Raw genomic sequence first — 18,344 nt, 5'->3', positions numbered from 1 at the left:
ACCGCCAACTTATCCAACACATGTTTTTCGCAGCGGATGCCCTTCCAGCTGCAACGCATCTCTGGGAAACATCCACACACACTCATTCACACTCATACACTACGGACAATTTAGCCTACCCAATTCACCTGTACCGTTTGTCTATGGATTGTGGGGAAAACCCACACGAATGTGGGGACACAACTTATTTTTTAAATATAAAGTTAATACATCATATATCATTAGAAACGCATTTTAGCCTTTTGTCATTTGTTAGGCAACTAACAACCTGGTCAGCACACTTAGCTTTCCTCAGTCAGAACTTGGCCATTTGAATAAAAAACAATTAAAATATTAAAAATAATGTAGAGCTTCACAATCATTTTCTAGCCTCTTTTGAAAGTTTGAAAATTCAGGGAAAACAACAATAGCCTAATTAGTATTAAAATTTACTTTTTTATTATTATTATTAAAATTACCTTTAATATTGGTGCTTTGGATCTTTTCATTGGTCATTTTCATTTCTCTCAAGAATAAGGTCCAAGAATTAGATTAAAAGTTTGGCTACTTGTAAAAAGGTTATTTCTATTAAACAACAGTAGGACAACAGCTAAAGTTGATTTCACTTTGATGGGTTATTTCCAAAATGTATGATGGCATAGCAGTCAAAATAGGACAAATGAGAAAATAGGGGCAAAAGTTCTGGACCAATGGCACATTCTGGACCTTTGTCAGTGCGGGGTAGGTGGTTCGAACTACCCCAACTTCCCCAACTTCGAACTTCCAACTACCCCAACTTATATTTTTACCCTTTTCATCTGCAGTGACTTGCCTAAAATAGCCACTGGTCATATTATAATTGATTTAGAAATGTTTAAACTAAAAACTAAACCACAACATTCACATTTGTCAATCCCAGTGGCATCATCAGATCTAAGAGCACCATCAATCATTTCCTTCACCGTGGTGCCAAACAAACACCAATCGGAAATGACCTTTTACTTTTGCAAACACAAAACCCAACATGCATGCCATTCTTACACCAGTCACCGCTGAACACCATAAAAGATGGACAATGCAGGTCATTGAGCGTGGAAATAAAGGCTCATCTGAGTGTCTTGTGTGTTGTGCCATTCAGCTGCTGGCAGGTGAACAGAGATCAGTCTGTCTCTGCAGAGCATGTGATGCCCGATAATATATAAAAAGAGTTGCTGGATAATGTGCGATTCAATGCGCACACTGACTTTAAGCCTTAAGCACTTGTTTAAACTTGCTCGGCATCCACCTCTGTCATACAAGATGAGAACGGGTCTTCCCATTATCCTCTTTATTGCAGTGGCAGGTTTCCACAATGGTAAGATTACAAAATAACAACATTTGTACACTGAAATATGTTTTTTGATTTGCTCTGTAAGCAGTTTTAGTTAAATGAATACATGCTTAATAATGCCAAATACATGCTAATGAATACACTTTCAAAAATAGATTTAAATGTATTATGTTTTTTTTAAATAAATGCTGTTTATTTTCTATTATATTTCTATGAATATTTATAATTAAACTAATTTGATGTTTTATATATCTATATATTTTTTGTCTGTTAATGTAAATAATGTAATGTGTGTATAAAGCCACCTCAGAGTAAAATCTAATTATATTTTACAGGCTAATATAATATAATATAATATAATATAATATAATATAATATAATATAATATAATATAATATAATATAATATAATATAATACAATATAATATTTAGGTTACAGTCTGTGTATTTTTTAGTTTTAACAGATTAAATTAAGGTATTATTAGATTGGTCTATTTTCATGTGTGCATGAATTTATCCTTATTAGAATAAAAAAAAATATTTACTTTATAACAATTGTTTCATTATTATCTTTATCATATGATTTAATATAGAATGAATGAATGAATAAATGAATTATACTCTCGTTTGTTGTGAACGTTCGCTTAATTTATTACAGATTTATTTATTGATTATAACATATTAGATTTGGCTTAGTTGTTGTGTATGCACTAGCTGTTGGCTGATTAACAGTAGAGGAGAGTGGGGATGGTTGCAGTAGAGGGCAGTTGCAACAAGACTTATTCCTCCATTTAGGAAAGAACTAAAGTGATGCTATTCATTTCTTTTCGGCTTAGTCCCTTCATTAATCAGGGATCACCATAGCGGAATGAACCACCAACTTATACAGCATATGTTTTATGCAGCGGACGCCTTTCCAGCTGCAACACATCACTGGGAAATGATAATATTCATACTACATATTCTCAGTTATCCAGTTTCCCCCACAAGTCCAAAAACATGTGCTTTAGATGAATTGGGGAAGGTAAATTGTCTGTAGTGTATGTGTGTGAAAAGAAGTGTAGCAGGAAGGGCAGCCGCTGTGTAAAAACATATGCTGGATACAGTCAAAAAAACATTTTTTGACAAACTACTTATTTAAAATAAGCTGAATAAACACAATTCTTGAGATTTCATTAGGACAATTAAATTTTTAATGTTCAATCCACATGAGTTTGTTAAAAGTGTTAACATAACTTAATCAAATTGTGTTGAGACAACATGAGACAACATGAATGAATTGTGTGGAAACCTGCATTTTTTGAATTGGCGGTTCATTCTGCTGCGGCGACCCCAGATTAATAAAGGAAAATGAATGAATGAATGAATGAATGAATATTCTCAGTTTGACAGCCATTTGTGACCATTTTTTCAGCATAAAACTAATTTTTAGGATAAAATGTAAGTTTTTTTAATGTTCAGAAAAGTTTTTTTATACTGTCTAATCTGTTATTATAAAACATTATAAATTCATATAAATGAATCTACTGTTTTGTATAGCTATCAAGAATATCAAGAATGTATAGCTATCAAGAATTAAAGCTATTGTATCGCCATAGCATAGAGAGTTTAATCAGGGTCAACAAAGTTGGGACAGTTGTAAAATGCTGTTGCAACTGTCCACAATTACAAAATTCATTTAAAAGCTTGCCCAATTTGATAAATTTTATCACACTTTCAATGTAATTTAATTTGAAAGAATTAATCATTTGATTAATTATTCATTTCAAAGTTTAAAGAAGTAGTTTAGTAAAGGATCAATTTTAGATTTTCAGTAAAAAATATATATTTTCATTTTTTAGGCCTGATAATTAGTTGCTTTTTGTTTTTGTCTCTGAGAAACTGAAGGAAATGCAAAAAAGAATTGTGACTGTCCACACTCTTCCCTACAATTTGATGTAGTCTATGTGAATATTTGCATGTTTTTATTTGTTTGGCTTTGGACTGATTTGTGCATACACTATAAAATATTATTTGATTAATAAGTCGTAATAGCTTAAATTCATATTTTTAGTCATACAAGCTGTTTTAAATCAGTTTGATGGACGTGTCATTAATAGTAATTTATTAGTAGCCTAGTACAAAATTATTTACATAGTCAAATATTGTATCAATGGTTCATTCCGCTGTAGCGACCCCGAATTAATAAAGGGACTAACGTTAAGCCGACAAGAAAATTAATGAATGAATATTGTATCATTATTCTGTACAGTTCATTGTTTTGAAAACTGGCTGGGAAATGTAGGCTAAATTACATGTGCGCCTCCTGTGTTTGTAGTGATTTCAGTGACTCTGGAATCTGACGAAAGTAATGAATCATCCGAAGAGAGAGGTAAAGCTACTCACTCAATTAAACAGACATTTTTCTGTACTGTTAGCATGTAAACACAAACGTGATTTTGTCTGACCTCAGAGTATGCAGAGAACAGCACACCACAGACCACAGGTGCGTTAACAAGGCAGGCGATTTCCGTTCAAATGACTCATATATGAACAATCACAGACGAACTCTTCTTGTGTACACTTAACTTGATTACTTGTGCTCGGATTGTCAGGTATAACATAATCGGTCATATAATATTTCCACAGATGAGTCGCAGTATGCAGCTGCACACGTGAAAGGTAAGCACTGTGAACAAAACTATTGATGAACTCAACCTTGGGCGTGTTTTTGTGGCCATTTACTTACACTCGCTGTTATTTGACTCTCTGACAGACGATCTCATAAAAACGACTCGTATGGGTATCCCAGCAGATGGTGAAACAAAGGCAGTATCAAATGATACAGGTAAAGAAAATATTTAAAAATAGACAGATGGATACACTCACCGGCCACTTTATTAGGTACACCTAACATGTTCAGGGTTGGACCCCCTTTTGTTTTAATCTTTCATGGCATAGATTCAACAAGGTACTGGAAATATTCCTCAGAGAATCTGCTCTATATTGACATGATAGCATCACGCAGCTGCAGATTTGTCAGCTGCACATCCATGATGTTAATGTAATCTCCCATTCCACAACATCCCAAAGGTGCTCTATTGGATTGAGGTCTGGTGATTGTGGAAGCCATTTGAGTACAGTGAACGAGCTCTTCATGTTCAAGAAACCAGTATGAGATGATTCACGCTCTATGGCAGTGTTTCATCCTGCTAGAAGTAGCTATCAGAAGATGGGTACACTTCTGCGAACCTCAGTTGTAACGAATGGTTATTTAAGTTATTGTTGCCTTTCTATCAGTTCGAACCAGTCTGGCCATTTTCCTCTGACCTCTGGGATCAACAAGGGATTTGCGCCTACAGAACTGCAGCTCACTGGAGATTTTCTCTTCTTCAAACCATTCTCTTTAAACCCTAGAGATGGTTGTTTGTGAAAATCCCAGTAGATCAGCAGTTTCCGAAATCACTCAGACCAGCCCGTCTGACACCAACAACCATGCCACGTTCAAAGTCACTTAAATTACCATTGTTCTCTATTCTGATGCTGGGTTTGAACTGCAGCAGCATTGAGTTGCTGCCATGTAATTGGCTGATTAGAAATTTGCGCTATTGAGCAGTTGGACAGGTATGCCTAATAAAGTGACCGGTAAGTGTAGACAGACAGAAATGGCACTCAGACAAAACTCATATCATCTCTGTTTCCTCAGATGAGTATGCAGCTGCTCACGTGAAAGGTAAATATGAAGCGAATAAAACTATTTGTGAACTCAAACTGAAGTGTTTGATGCCATTTACTCACACTTGATGTTACTAGCAATTATACTCCATGAATAACTCCAACAGATGGTGAAACAGAAGCAGGATCAGAAAATACAGGTAAAGAAAACAGTGTTTATAGATAGATAGATAGATAGATAGATAGATAGATAGATAGATAGATAGATAGATAGATAGATAGATAGATAGATAGATAGATAGATAGATAGATAGATGGATAGATGGATGGATGGATGGATGGATGGATGGATGGATGGATGGATGGATGGATGGATGGATGGACGGGTGGACGGATGGATGGATGGATGGATGGATGGATGGATGGATGGATGGATGGATAGATAGATAGATAGATGTTAAAATATTGCATTAGTATTATGTAACATAAGCATTATATATTTCAGAGGACAGAAATGATGAAGACTCAAAAGGTAAGAAATTCAAGCTCAGGATCATTATTGAAAATGTATTGTTTATTCAATTAATAGTTCATAATGTGCTCATTAACTGACTTTTGTAGAGTCAAAGGTGCTTGAGAAGGAAGATGATGGTAAGATGACTTCTATAAACTATTAATTATAAATTACATTTAAATAAAATTGATTGTTTGTCAGACCACATGTACAGAGCCTGTGAAATCCAGAGATACTAAAATAAAAATATACGGTAAATAGTAAATAACTTATTTGTTTCATTTCCAACATGAATGTTTTTATGAATAACCAAACAGATGGTGAGACTGGAGCACTAACAAACAATACAGGTAAAGAAAATCACTTTTTAAACTAAATAATCTCTTTATTTCCAGTATAGAATCATAATTTAGTACAGAACATAATGCACATTTGCACAAATACAGGATGAAAAAAGTCAGTTTTTCAGTCATTATGCACATATGTTATTTGTGTTGATATCAAACATTTAGAGTATTATTAGTAACAATATTAGTAACAAACATTTTAAGTTATCAAACCAATATGAGTTCAGTTAATACAAACAACAATATACTGTAGCTACTCAAATGGTTTGGTATTGCTTCTAGCATTGAGTTAACACAAAAAAAAATGTAATTTATTAATTCCCAACTTATTCAGTTTGAGTTCTGCTTGATATTATCAGCTTATGAGTTGCCAGAATTCTTTTTTATTAGGTCAAAGTAACTTTTTTAAAAAAATATAAGCTAAACTAACTTATTTCATTTAGTGATTTTCACTGTTAGCTTTTACAGTGTAGGTTTACAGTGTTGTGTACAAAATGTTGGACAAACATGTGTTTTGCTTATTTATTTTTTCAATAAAAGCCTAAAGTTCTAAAATAATATTTGTGCTTATTTATAATCCTTAAAACAAATATATTTTCGATAGTTATCATCAGAACTCATACTGGTAAATAAATGTGTCAGTCAAAGTGTAACAAATTATTAACATATAATACTTTTCTGATTTTATTTCACATATTGATATTTATCCTGTATTAACCTACAGTATGTGTAGCGTTTTTAAAATTTACACCCAATGATTGAAGAAGATTTTTAGCTTTATGTTTTTTATTGCAATAACAACAGGCAATTACAACAGGTAGAAATACAAACAGATAGAATTATAGTACAAACAATACAAATATTACTTTTTTTGCAACGAGAGAAATGTGACAATTTTTTAAGAAATATAATAAAGGTAGAGCGGAAGAAAGACAATGAGAAAGAAATAAAAACAAAAAATAAAGAAGTAAATGAGGGCACATGAAAAGAACAATACAAATGAATGCAGAATATTAAATAAAGCACATGTTTTATACGTTTTAATTGATATTTTGTTATGAGAATCTGTAATTGTTTTAGGTACAGTTCCAATTCTCGTTAAAAAAATACAAGCAGATCGTGGGGGACATCAATTAATAATTATTATTATTGCTAAAAAGCATATTAGAGGAGATGGCCTTACAAACAATATTACATTGTTTTTTAGATATGGACAGAGTATATCTTACAGTAAAATCAGAATAAATAAATTAACATTACTGTCTAATAACTGGTTCACTAATATCACCCCATTTCTGAACCAGTTAATAATAAAGATTTCCTCTAATGTAGAATATTACAGTTGTTCCAATTTTAAAATTGTGTGGCGGGAAATTGTGCTTGTAATTAAGTTTCCAATCCTAAAGCATTTGCTGATGAAAATGGGAAAGTTTGATAGGAAGTGTATTAATTGAAAAATTACACATTAATAGAGAGTCAATGTCTCTTAATCATAGACCGTAAAAGATAACTGAGAAAATTTAGCTGTATGGTCATTTGTGAAATGCAAGTTAGCAGCTATATCAGCACTTTGAGAGTCAGTCAGTCAAAACATATACAGGCAAAACAAAATGAATACATGTAGGCACAAAAATGTTGAAATAAACACCTCTCTTTACAGAATTAGTAAATTAAAGCTATGCTAGTTTCGTAGTTATTCATGTGTAATTAAATGTACAATGACATCTAAAATCAACCCTTTTAAAGAAGTAATGAAGATATGTGTTTATTGTAACTATATGGAAACAATAGCCGCGTTTCCACTATCGCGCCTAAAGCGAGCGAGCCAGGGCGAGCCAAGGCCAGTGGGGTTTCCACTGTCACTTCCGGGGCCTAATCGGGCCAAAGCGGGGCTTTCTTGGGGCCAGCGGCCGGCCTTTTTCGGCCCGCCGAATACCTTGGGCCAAGGAGGGCCAGCTGGGGCTTCGGGGCGGAGTGAAAGGAGAGGCGGAATTTTCTGATCGCACATGAGTACATGCGCCAAACAAATAAAGAAATAAGGGAAAGAAAACATCTAGCCTTATAGTTTGGGGTCTTTTTGCGTATGATCACCCTTATGTTTCCCTTTTAAATGAAAGGCTGCTGCATAAAATAATAAAGTAGTTTTAATTTATAGTGACGTTCTTTGCTGCGTCCTCCTTTATGTTTCAATAACGCATAATAATCTTTACACCATATTAAAAACACATCAGACAGTAAAGGTTTTCGAGAGTTTTTGACAAGTTTAAAATGTTTGTTTGTTTGTGCACGTTTAGATGCCTGTATGTGTGTGTGAGACCGGGCAAGAGCGCTCCTTCACAGCTCTGTTATGCCGCGAGCGGCTTTTTTATTTATTTATTTTGGAGAGAATACACATATAAATACAACAGAAAGACATAAACTTAACAAAATACGTGCCCACTTTCGTAGACTTTAAACAATATATTGTCATATCTTGATAAAATAGCCTAAGGTATATTGAAATATAATTTAAAGAATTACAAATATCGGATATATATAAAATCACATTAAATAAATTAACCAATATAAAATAAACAAAAGCTAGCTATAACAATGTAGGTAGCCTATATACAATACATAAATCAAACCGTTTTAAAGCCACATATAGCCTAACTTTCATTTTGCAAAGACCTGTCTGAAAAAAAAAAGATTTTCGATATTTTTTAAAAACAATAAACACCGGAGAAGGTTTAAAATATTTATATAAAGTAAATATTTATATAAGTAAATATTTATAAAGTATTTGGATACGATGATATTAATCAAATCGCGCAAACAGAGCATTATTTGGGTGAGTGAAAGCAGAATCTCCTATACCTTTTTTTCTGTCACTCAGTCCTGCGCAGCACTCGCTGCTTTAAACGCATATGGGGGAAAGTCCAAACACAAAATGTGTTCTAAATCCTCAAACAACTGTTTATGTTTTTATATGACGTGGTTAAATTTTTAAATGAAACTTTAAATGAGGAGTTTTAGTGAATAGCTGCCGAGCCCAACAAATATGGCTATATTTTATTAGGCTACTCGCTCTTGTGCTGAAAACTTAACACGACTTCTATCAACACAAGGATGTTAAAAAATACATGCCATATCGAGTTATAACGGAGAATTTCTGTGGCTTTATATTATGAATGTGTGCGCTCTCTGTGTTGGGTCCCTGCGTTAGTGGCGAGAGCACTCCATGCACAATGCAGTCGGTCGGCGAGTAAACAAATGTAATGAATGGAAATACACAGGTCTGTGCGTATAGACATATAATGTACTGCTGTACAGTAACGTGTCGTTTGTTTGTTTCGGTTGTCTTCATTTTAATTGTTTCGTTTCGTGATGATTCTATGGTGTGCTTTATCTGCCTGATTCCCGCTGAAGTGGGCGGGTTATGTGACGTTTGATTCGGGGACGTTCTGTGGGCGGTGTTTGCGTGACGCGCTGTGAGCTTTAGCCCGACAGTGGAAACGCGACATGATTTCAGCCTCATTTCTCAACCTCCCGGGCTATTGGCCCGCCCCGGCCCGATTAAAGCCCTGGCTCGCACTGGCCCGATAGTGGAAATGCGGCTAATTTGTTCTTGTGTTTGAGCCACATGTGACAAAACACTTACGCAATGTTTGTTTTTGACGTAGAAGCGAACACAGGAAGTGACGATGATGTTGGTAAGTGAGGCGCAGCAAAGATTTGTTTATTTCCACACGAGGGCGACAGTGTGCCACTAACAATGCTTGTGTTTGTTTAGAAGCAGACGCTGAGAAAGACAGTAAGTAACTTATATTAATTTATTATATCAAAGCGCTGTAAGTTTTTTTTTTTTTGCCTTACACATTATGTAATATATGGATGAATTCATGTTCTAAATTCTTGTTTCATTTCACATGTCTAACGTTTTTACTGAAGGGATATTGAGACTATCTATCACTTCACAATATAGAAAATACTGCAAACAGCCAGAAAAAAATAATACATTTCTTTATTTTTGTAGAGTAAAAAGTATATAATCAGATAAATTGTGTAAAAAAAGAAAAGTCTGCAGAGTACAGATGTGAATACAGGCCCGTAGCCAGCCTGGTAAAAGGGTTGGTCCTTTTTTCTCAAAATATGAACTTTTTTTGCAGTTATTCACCTCATTTTCTATTTAATTATGATGTTTAAATACTCCAATAAGTGGCATTTTAAGCACTATTGTTAGCTAGATTAGCTTGTTGTATCTTCCAGTTTTGATGTACCAAAAATATTTCCTAAATATTTATATTAAACAAATATAAAAAAAGAGCTCCACGATTTTGTTCTAGCCTCTCTTGAAAACTCATCTAACAACAACAGCCTAATTAGTATAAACAGCTAAATTCAGTCTAGGGCACTTGAAAAATTTGGAAAAATATTTAAAAGCCTTTACTGACATGGCTATTTCTGAAAGCTGCGCCTACACGTTTTAAAAACACTTGACTTCATCAGGGTAACCTGATGTAGCCGCAGTTTTAAGGAACAGCCATGTCAATAAAGGCTTTTTAATATTTTTTCCACATATTTTGAGTGCCTTGGGCTGATTTTGATGTTTATTCTGATAAATCCCTTACACAAAGAGCACCGACACATTATTTAAGCCACCCCTGAAAACGTTTTGTTTGATTTTGGATTTTAATACACAACCTAATTAGTATTGAACATTAAAAGGATGGTTTTGGTGCTTAGGACCTTTTCATTGGTAATTTTTTTCTCTCAAGAATAAGGTTCAAGATTTAAAATAAAAATCAGGCTACTTATAAAATGTTTTTGAATTTTTTTAAAGTAATGAAAGTTGACTTCACTTATGTCATATTGTGCATTTTCTTAAAACCTTTGAGTGATTATTTCCACAATTTATGATGACATAGCAGTCAAAATAGGTCAAATGAGAATATAGTGGCAAAAATTCCGGACCAGTGGCAAATTCTGGACCTTTGTCAAGTGGGGGGGTTAGTTCTTTTGAACTACGCGGATGGGGATGTTTTCATCCACTCTGGGGTGATCTTGAGTCTTAATTTGGCCATAACTATTTCAGTGCTTGCTATTTTCAGCTGGTAGAATGATTTTTGGTGCCAAATCCTATTTTGAAACATATTTTCGGAAAATGCTTTGAAATTTGTTTTTAAAGACTCAACAATACACTCTGGGCAAATTTACTACCCTTTTTGTTGAAACATCCGATGAAAACATTCACTAAATTAAACTGCTGTAAAATGCATCATATTTATATTTTTTTTCAAATTTGTTTTCCATAAATCTGTTAATCAACCTCAGTCCTGATCCAAACTACTAAATTGCTTAGAAAATTACAGGGTTTTAACTCTTTAATTTTCAAATTCATAAATGATGTCACTGATTTGGTGAAGAAGAAAAAAACACACACAAAATTATGTATTTTTAATAATAAAGTAATTGTAAACAGTTTTTTTTAACCTTTTATCAAAGTCTTGGACATGTGAAACAACATTGCCTATGATGCATTGTTTGTACTTTAATTAATTTTCATTTTTTCTCCCTAGTTTACTGTTGGTGGCTGTTTTTGCCCCATTGACTTCCATTATAACCACATTTTTTTATTGCAAAACCATGACACCATATAATCATGCATTTTTGATTGTTGGTGGTTTTTCCTGTTGGGAAAAGGTACAATTTGTCATTTTTACTGTTGATCATCAGTTGGCGCCATTAACCCTTTAGATAGGCCTGGTTTCTGGATTTTATATGGAGTATAACAGCAAATTAAAGTGTGTTTCTCTGAGAGGGACCTTTGCGCACTTACCTTGATGTGTCTGAGAGAATCAAAATATGCATCTCAGCTCTCAGAACTACATGGAGTAAACAAAAACAAAGACTGTATTTATGCACCATCAAATGTGGTTATAATGGAAGTCAGTGGGGCAAAAACAGCCACCAACAGTAAATTATGGAGAAAAAATGAAAATCAAACAATGCATCAAAGCCAATGTTGTTGCTAATCGCTCACATCATTCACATGTTCAAGACTGTGATAAAAGGTTAAAAAATTGAAGCAATTACTTTTTATATTAAAAATACGTCATTTTGTGTGTGTTTTTTTTTCCACAAAATCAGTGACATCATTTGTAAACTTGAAATTAAAGAGTTGCAAAGACTGTAGAAAACACAAGACATGTCACTCGTATACTTTTGAATGGGGAAAAGTGTAACTGTCAACAAGAAAAATGAAACCCCGCCTTCTAGTATAGGAGCCAATCAGTGATGGCTATAGAATGACAATTCTCTGGGGGAGGGGCTCGGACCAGACGTGAGTTTCTGCAGATTTTATGTAATACGAACATTTAAAAATTAAACTAAATAAAATAGATAGTTGTTGTTTAATTGTATTGGTTATTTCTAATATGACATTTAATCGTAAGCTTGGCATGTAGTTTTGGAGAATTTGATGTTTCCCTATTCAAGCAGGATCCTACTGCCCAACAGGCATTTCAAACAGTGGGTGTTTTTTTTTCTATTAGAACAAGAAAAAAAAAAACATTTTATGTAACTGTTACCATTAAAAAACCTTAATTATTATTTTTCCTTTATGTTATCTGACCAATCATTATCTAAAAGGATCAGTATTAATATTATGCAAGACAGTCAGCCCTAACTGAGTGTCTGAATGGCTGTATTATACTGTATATCTGACTAATAATAATGTTTAATAATATGATAATCTGAATTGTCTGAGTGTGTGTGTGAATGTGAGTGTATGGAAGTTTCCTAGTACTGGGTTGCAGCTGGAAGGGCATCCGCTGTGTAAAACATATGCCGGATAATACATTGGCGGTTCCTGATGAATAATGGGACTAAGCCAAAGAAAAATGGATGAATAAATAATTGGCAATAGTCTATATCATGCAATCATGTTAAAACTCACAACACTTTCAACCAAATTCTGGTGTAGCGTCTCCAAACCTTCTCGACTCACACCAAATTGTTGCAACCTCCTAATGAGATCTAATCTCTGCATTGCTTTTTAAAAAAATACACTCTACATTTCTAGCAAATGTCAATTTACTATCGATAAATGTTCCCAAATTTTTTAAACATCACGCTGACTCTATTTCATGTCCCTCGAGGACCAGAAGTTTCAGCGCTTGAGTAAGAGCTAGTTTATTTCTGCTAATTATCAGCTCCTTGGTGTTATTCAAATCTATCTCCTGTAAACTCCTTTGAAACCAGTTTTGAAGCAAAATTTATAACTATAGGACAAGGTGCAGTATTCAGCATAATTGAGTATACCTCATTTTGAAGATAAATATTATTATATTTTTATCAGTGAATGTAGGCAATGTACAAAACAGATGTATTCAACAGATATATTTATTAAAATAATATTTTAGTCACCAAACATATTTAGAAATGGAGAAAAAATACAATCAAATTCAAGCAAAGTGTTGCAAAAATAACTACAAACTAAAAAATGTCAACTAAATTTTTCTTGTTTTTTAGATTTTTATTTAATATTTATGGTGGCTTCAGAAAGCTGTTATACTACATAAACATTATTCAAAAGTTTTTAGTCTTCTGCTTCTTATTCTTAAACTAATTTCTATATCCATATGTCCATCTCCTAGACCGTACAACTACAACCACCAAACTAACACCAAACCTTTCAACTGGTCTGACTCGGGTTGCTCTATCTTTTTCAACTGATCCAACTTACAGTTTTCCGAAAACTGACCTGGAAAATTCATAAAAGTCTCATTGACTTAACATTGGACCAAACTTTTTGACATCATAACTTTGCGCCAGACTGTCAAACAAACTTAAAGTTGGGCTCATTTAACTGAGACTACCAATCTGCCAATCACTGATGACCTTTCCACTTACCAGCTACACCCTAGCAACCACTTTTACCTTAGCAGCTGTCGCATAGACTTCCATTGTAAAAAACTGCCATTGACTTTATATTGGACATACTAACAACATACCAATTCATGCTAACAATGTACCAATCCATACTAATCATACTAGCAAACATGCTAATTCATACCACATTCATGCTAACTACATGCTAGTTTATACTAGAAACATGCTAGCGACATACCAGTCCATACTAAAAACATACTATCCAACATACTAATCATATTCTAAGCATTTGCTAATTCAAACTAAATTCATGTTAACAACCTGCTAATTTATACTAGAACCACGTAGATATTTACATTAGATGTCGCCTACATTGTTGTTGTCTTTGGAAAGAATGCGTCAATAGCTGCCATTTTAGTACAGGGTAGCGCTCCTTTGAAATGAATGAGGGATCAAGCTGTAATCGCGGACTGTGACCATGTAGAGCCAGAGATATGCACATATATCTATGAGCGAGAGTTTACACATATATCTATGAGCGGTGGTCAGAATGCAATTTTTTTTAAATTACGAAAATTATAATTTTACATCACTTTTCTACATTGATGGATCAGTGACCGCACGGACATTCCTGACAAAAAGCATGTGTTTGTGTGCATGGAAATGTACTATCCACCCTCCCTGTTAAATGATATCTAATCTGTGTTCTGAAACACACCTCCTCTCCTGCTTTCACTTCTCATTCTGACAGAGGGAGCTATTCGTGAGAATGAATCTCCATTATAAACGACTCGTTCACTGAGCCGACAATAATACAAGTTTCTGGCAGCGCAGCATCTTGATGTCAAATTTCTTTTACATTGTTTGATTATTCTATTCAACAGAACTAGCATAAGCCTGGTATTTAGTGCAAGTTGGAAATTGCAAGGCTAAGTGACTGTATTATCATTAATATTGAGCACAAAAGTTCGTAACAAACAAAAACGTACAAAACAAAATCTTACCTATGAAATGTGATGACATTGTGCTTTGTTTTCTTTGTTGCTCGTTACTACATCCGTACACAGCGCTTAAGTCCAGCATCTTCACGTTGGCACACTGTCTTGACAAGTGCGGTTGAATGACATTTGTCCTGGAAGCACTGTACAAATGTGGAGGTGCTATTGACGCATGCTCAGGGTTCCTACGCGAAATCTAGTGTATTTATCTATGCTAGAACCATACTAACAATATGCTAATTCATGCTAGAAACATGCTAGCAACGTGCCAATTAATACTAGAATCATGGTAATTTATGTTAGCAGCTGCCCAGCAACCACTCGAGACAACTTAGCAACACCTTAGCAACCACCACCTAGCAACTACCAAGCAACGCCTTAGTAACCACTCAGAACACCCTAGCAATGCCTTAGCAGCAACCAGAACACCCTAGCAACTGCCTAGCAACGCCTTAGTAACCACCCAGAACACCCTAGCACAGGGGTTTTCGAAGTCTAAGACAGTGGGCCTCCCTTTTGACACAACTTATCTATTGGCGCCCCCCTCCTCCCAAACACGCACACACACATACATATATATATATATATATATATATATATATATATATATATATATATATATATATATATATATACAGTATACTGTATATAAAGACACAGACAGATGTCAGACTGTTAACTCATTTTTATCATCATTTGCATGAAAGTGCAATTATTTACAGAGTAATAACAAGTATTTTAATATAACGTTTTTAAAACTAGGATGATGGTTCAATATGAATAGAACAGATCCAAGAACTGTTCATCCCAGTCAAAACAGTCGAAGTTTAGCGGGTCTCATGCTGTCATTAGCCAAAATATCTTGACAAACCACACTTAAAGGTCGTGGTTCATCAGCTGGTCCTGTCCACGTAAATCCTAAACTTAAATACTGATCATCATATCGTCGTCTTTTGGGTTTAAGCCCTGAACTTGAAGGCTTTGAATCGGGGGGTCTCAGAAATCGATCCATTGTATTAGCAGGCATATACCTGTATTGGCAGGCTTGCCAAACAGAAGCGAATTCACAGCTATGGCCTTCTGGGTAAAAAAGGTTCTTATTTTTGACGTATTATTTTTTTTTTTAGCTTTGTTTAATTAAAACGTTTAAATATAATAAAAAATACATTTAATAATTAAACTTAATAATTATATTTTTATTATATATTTTCCTGCGCCTCCCCTGACATGCTCTGGCGCCCCTCAGGGGAGGCACGCCTCACACTTTGAAAACCCCTGCCTTAGCAAACACATTAGCATTGTCTTAGCAACCACTTAGAACAACCTAGCAACCGCCTGGCAATGCCTTAGCAACCCCTCAGTGGTCGACCTCGCAATCACTTAGAATACCATAGCAACCACATAGCAACACCTTAAGAACCACCTAGAACATTCCTAGCAACGCCTTAGCAACCGCTGAGCAACTACTCAGAACACCATAGCAACTGCCTAGCAACGCCTTAACAAACAAAACACCCTAACAACCACCAAAGTCCCTTTAGGGAAGTCATTTTACTCTGCGGCCATCTTTGAAATGCCTGTTGGGCAGTAGGATCCTGCTTGAATAGGGAAACATCAAATTCTCCAAAACTACATGCCAAGCTTACGATTAAATGTCATATTAGAAATAACCAATACAATTAAACAACAACTATCTATTTTATTTAGTTTTATTTTTAAATGTTCGTATTACACAAAATCTGCAGAAACTCACGTCTGTTCCGAGCCCCTCCCCCAGAGAATTGTCATTCTATAGCCATCACTGATTGGCTCCTATACTAGAAGGCGGGGCTTAATTTTCCTTGTTGACAGTTACACTTTTCCCCATTCAAAAGTATACGAGTGACATGTCTTGTGTTTTCTACAGTCTTTGCAACCACTCAGAACACCCTAGCAACACAATGACTCAGAACACTCTAGCAACCACCTGGCAAGAAACATCCCGATTCATACTAGAAACCTGCTAACCTATATGTCGTTCTCTATCTATGCCAACTACTTTTATTATTTAATTTTTATAGCTACTTCAAACTTTTAAAAGAGGCTTTCTCACGCCACCATAAAGTGTGTATATGAACTTTACTTTTCTAGTTTACTATATAGTTTTTGGAGCGTTATCGTATGTTATTTTGTTAGATAAGTCCCAGATTTGGCTTCAGTACTGACTAATCTAATGTATATGCACAAATGTAATATAGCTTCCTATTAAAAATATGAATTTAAAAGAGAGATTCGTGAGGGGTGTACATACAAATGCTGAGCACTGTATTTCCGTTAAACACACTGACCTTAAAGGTCTTAAAGATATATATATATATATATATATATATATATATATATATATATATATATATATATATATATATATATATATATATATATATATGTTTTATTTGAATGTTATTTGAATGTTATATAATTAATCTCAGTGTTAACTTTTTCTTTCTAGATGACGACTCTGATGATACTAGCATTTATTATTAGAAGAGTGTCTGTGTGGAGTCTGTAATATCTTTAAACCTAAATGCCTTGTTTTATGAAGCATGTTTCTAACCCATACACCACCTGGGCAAAACCTCCGTGTATCATGTACCTTTCACACAAAGCCACTTTCTCTTGAAGACTGTAAGCACTGCTGGTGCAGGTATAAATGTTAGCCTGCAGGTGGCTGTAACAACAGATGAAGAGCAGCAGATGTAGGCCGGTTATCCAGGCCAGCGCCGTCTACTGTCCTTGGGTGCTCGTTTGAGCTTTATTTATATCATCTGCATTGTCCCAGCTTATTTTAGGACCAAAGATGCCATGTTATACAGCCTGATGAAGGCGAGCTGTTTTATGGAAGATTACAAAGCTGAGGAATTTCATTCTAAGGGTTTAAATGTTGATATTTCTCTATGTTCTGTGTTGCTAAATGCATCTTATGTCTGGTGTAATTCTTTTAATGGTCAAAATAAACAGCCAAAACCTAAAAGTCTGAATAGAAGGCTCTTAATGAAGATGCTTTGAGAAGCAAAATTACTCAAGAACTGTTGTTTTTCTGTGAAATTGATCACATTTTTGGCTTAAATACAAACCGGCCAGTGGGAACAGACAAGTGGACTTAAACAGAAAAGTATTTAAATTAACTACAAGTAAGACCTTTTAATGGTTTATGATGTTGAAGGGTGAATTAAGAGCTTTTACATTAAAGAACACCTATTTTACTAGTTTTTCAATATTTAAGAAAAGTCTTCTGTCTTTAGGATGTGTCTGAAAAGTTTCAGCTCAAAACACCCATCAGATTATTTATTATAGCTTTCAGGATATAGAAATGTTCTGCTCTGAACACAATGTAGCTGTGGCCGTTGCCTTTAATGCTAGTTCTCCCCGTCCACCGTTCCCACATGCCTGTCATAGGTTGCATCAATCTCTGCCTCGGCTGTCAGATAAACAGCACAGTGACAGACATGAAGGAAGCAGATCTCACTTAACGTTTGTGAGAAATACTACAGTAAGAACTTTACCAATGATTATAAGGTAAAATCATAACAAAATTCACAACAAACATGCGCCGTTTTAAACTTGTGAAAGTCATGCTTAATCACACTTGATGATGATCGATGATCACAGAG

The 18,344-nt window shown here is 34.6% G+C and overlaps 1 protein-coding gene across 11 annotated transcripts; it reads left to right on the top strand.

The window, feature by feature from the left end:
• The first annotated feature begins 1,201 nt into the window (after positions 1-1,201).
• Positions 1,202-17,704, top strand: si:dkey-200l5.4. 11 transcript variants are annotated; one of them, NM_001386729.1, is given in 13 exon segments: positions 1,202-1,333; positions 3,627-3,680; positions 3,762-3,794; positions 3,938-3,970; positions 4,065-4,136; positions 4,995-5,021; positions 5,131-5,163; positions 5,469-5,495; positions 5,585-5,614; positions 5,795-5,827; positions 9,487-9,516; positions 9,600-9,617; positions 17,183-17,704. In NM_001386729.1, coding segments are annotated over 13 exon segments (546 nt in total). In that variant the 5' UTR covers positions 1,202-1,209; the 3' UTR covers positions 17,215-17,704.
• The last annotated feature ends 640 nt before the right edge of the window (positions 17,705-18,344 follow it).

This window comes from Danio rerio, chromosome 10 (genome assembly GCF_052040795.2).
Source record: "Danio rerio strain M-AB ecotype USA chromosome 10, GRCz13ab, whole genome shotgun sequence".
In the NCBI taxonomy this organism is placed as follows: Eukaryota; Metazoa; Chordata; class Actinopteri; order Cypriniformes; family Danionidae; genus Danio; species Danio rerio.
The sequence above is the reverse complement of the archived record's forward strand: the minus strand, read 5'-3'. Positions and strand labels throughout refer to the sequence as shown.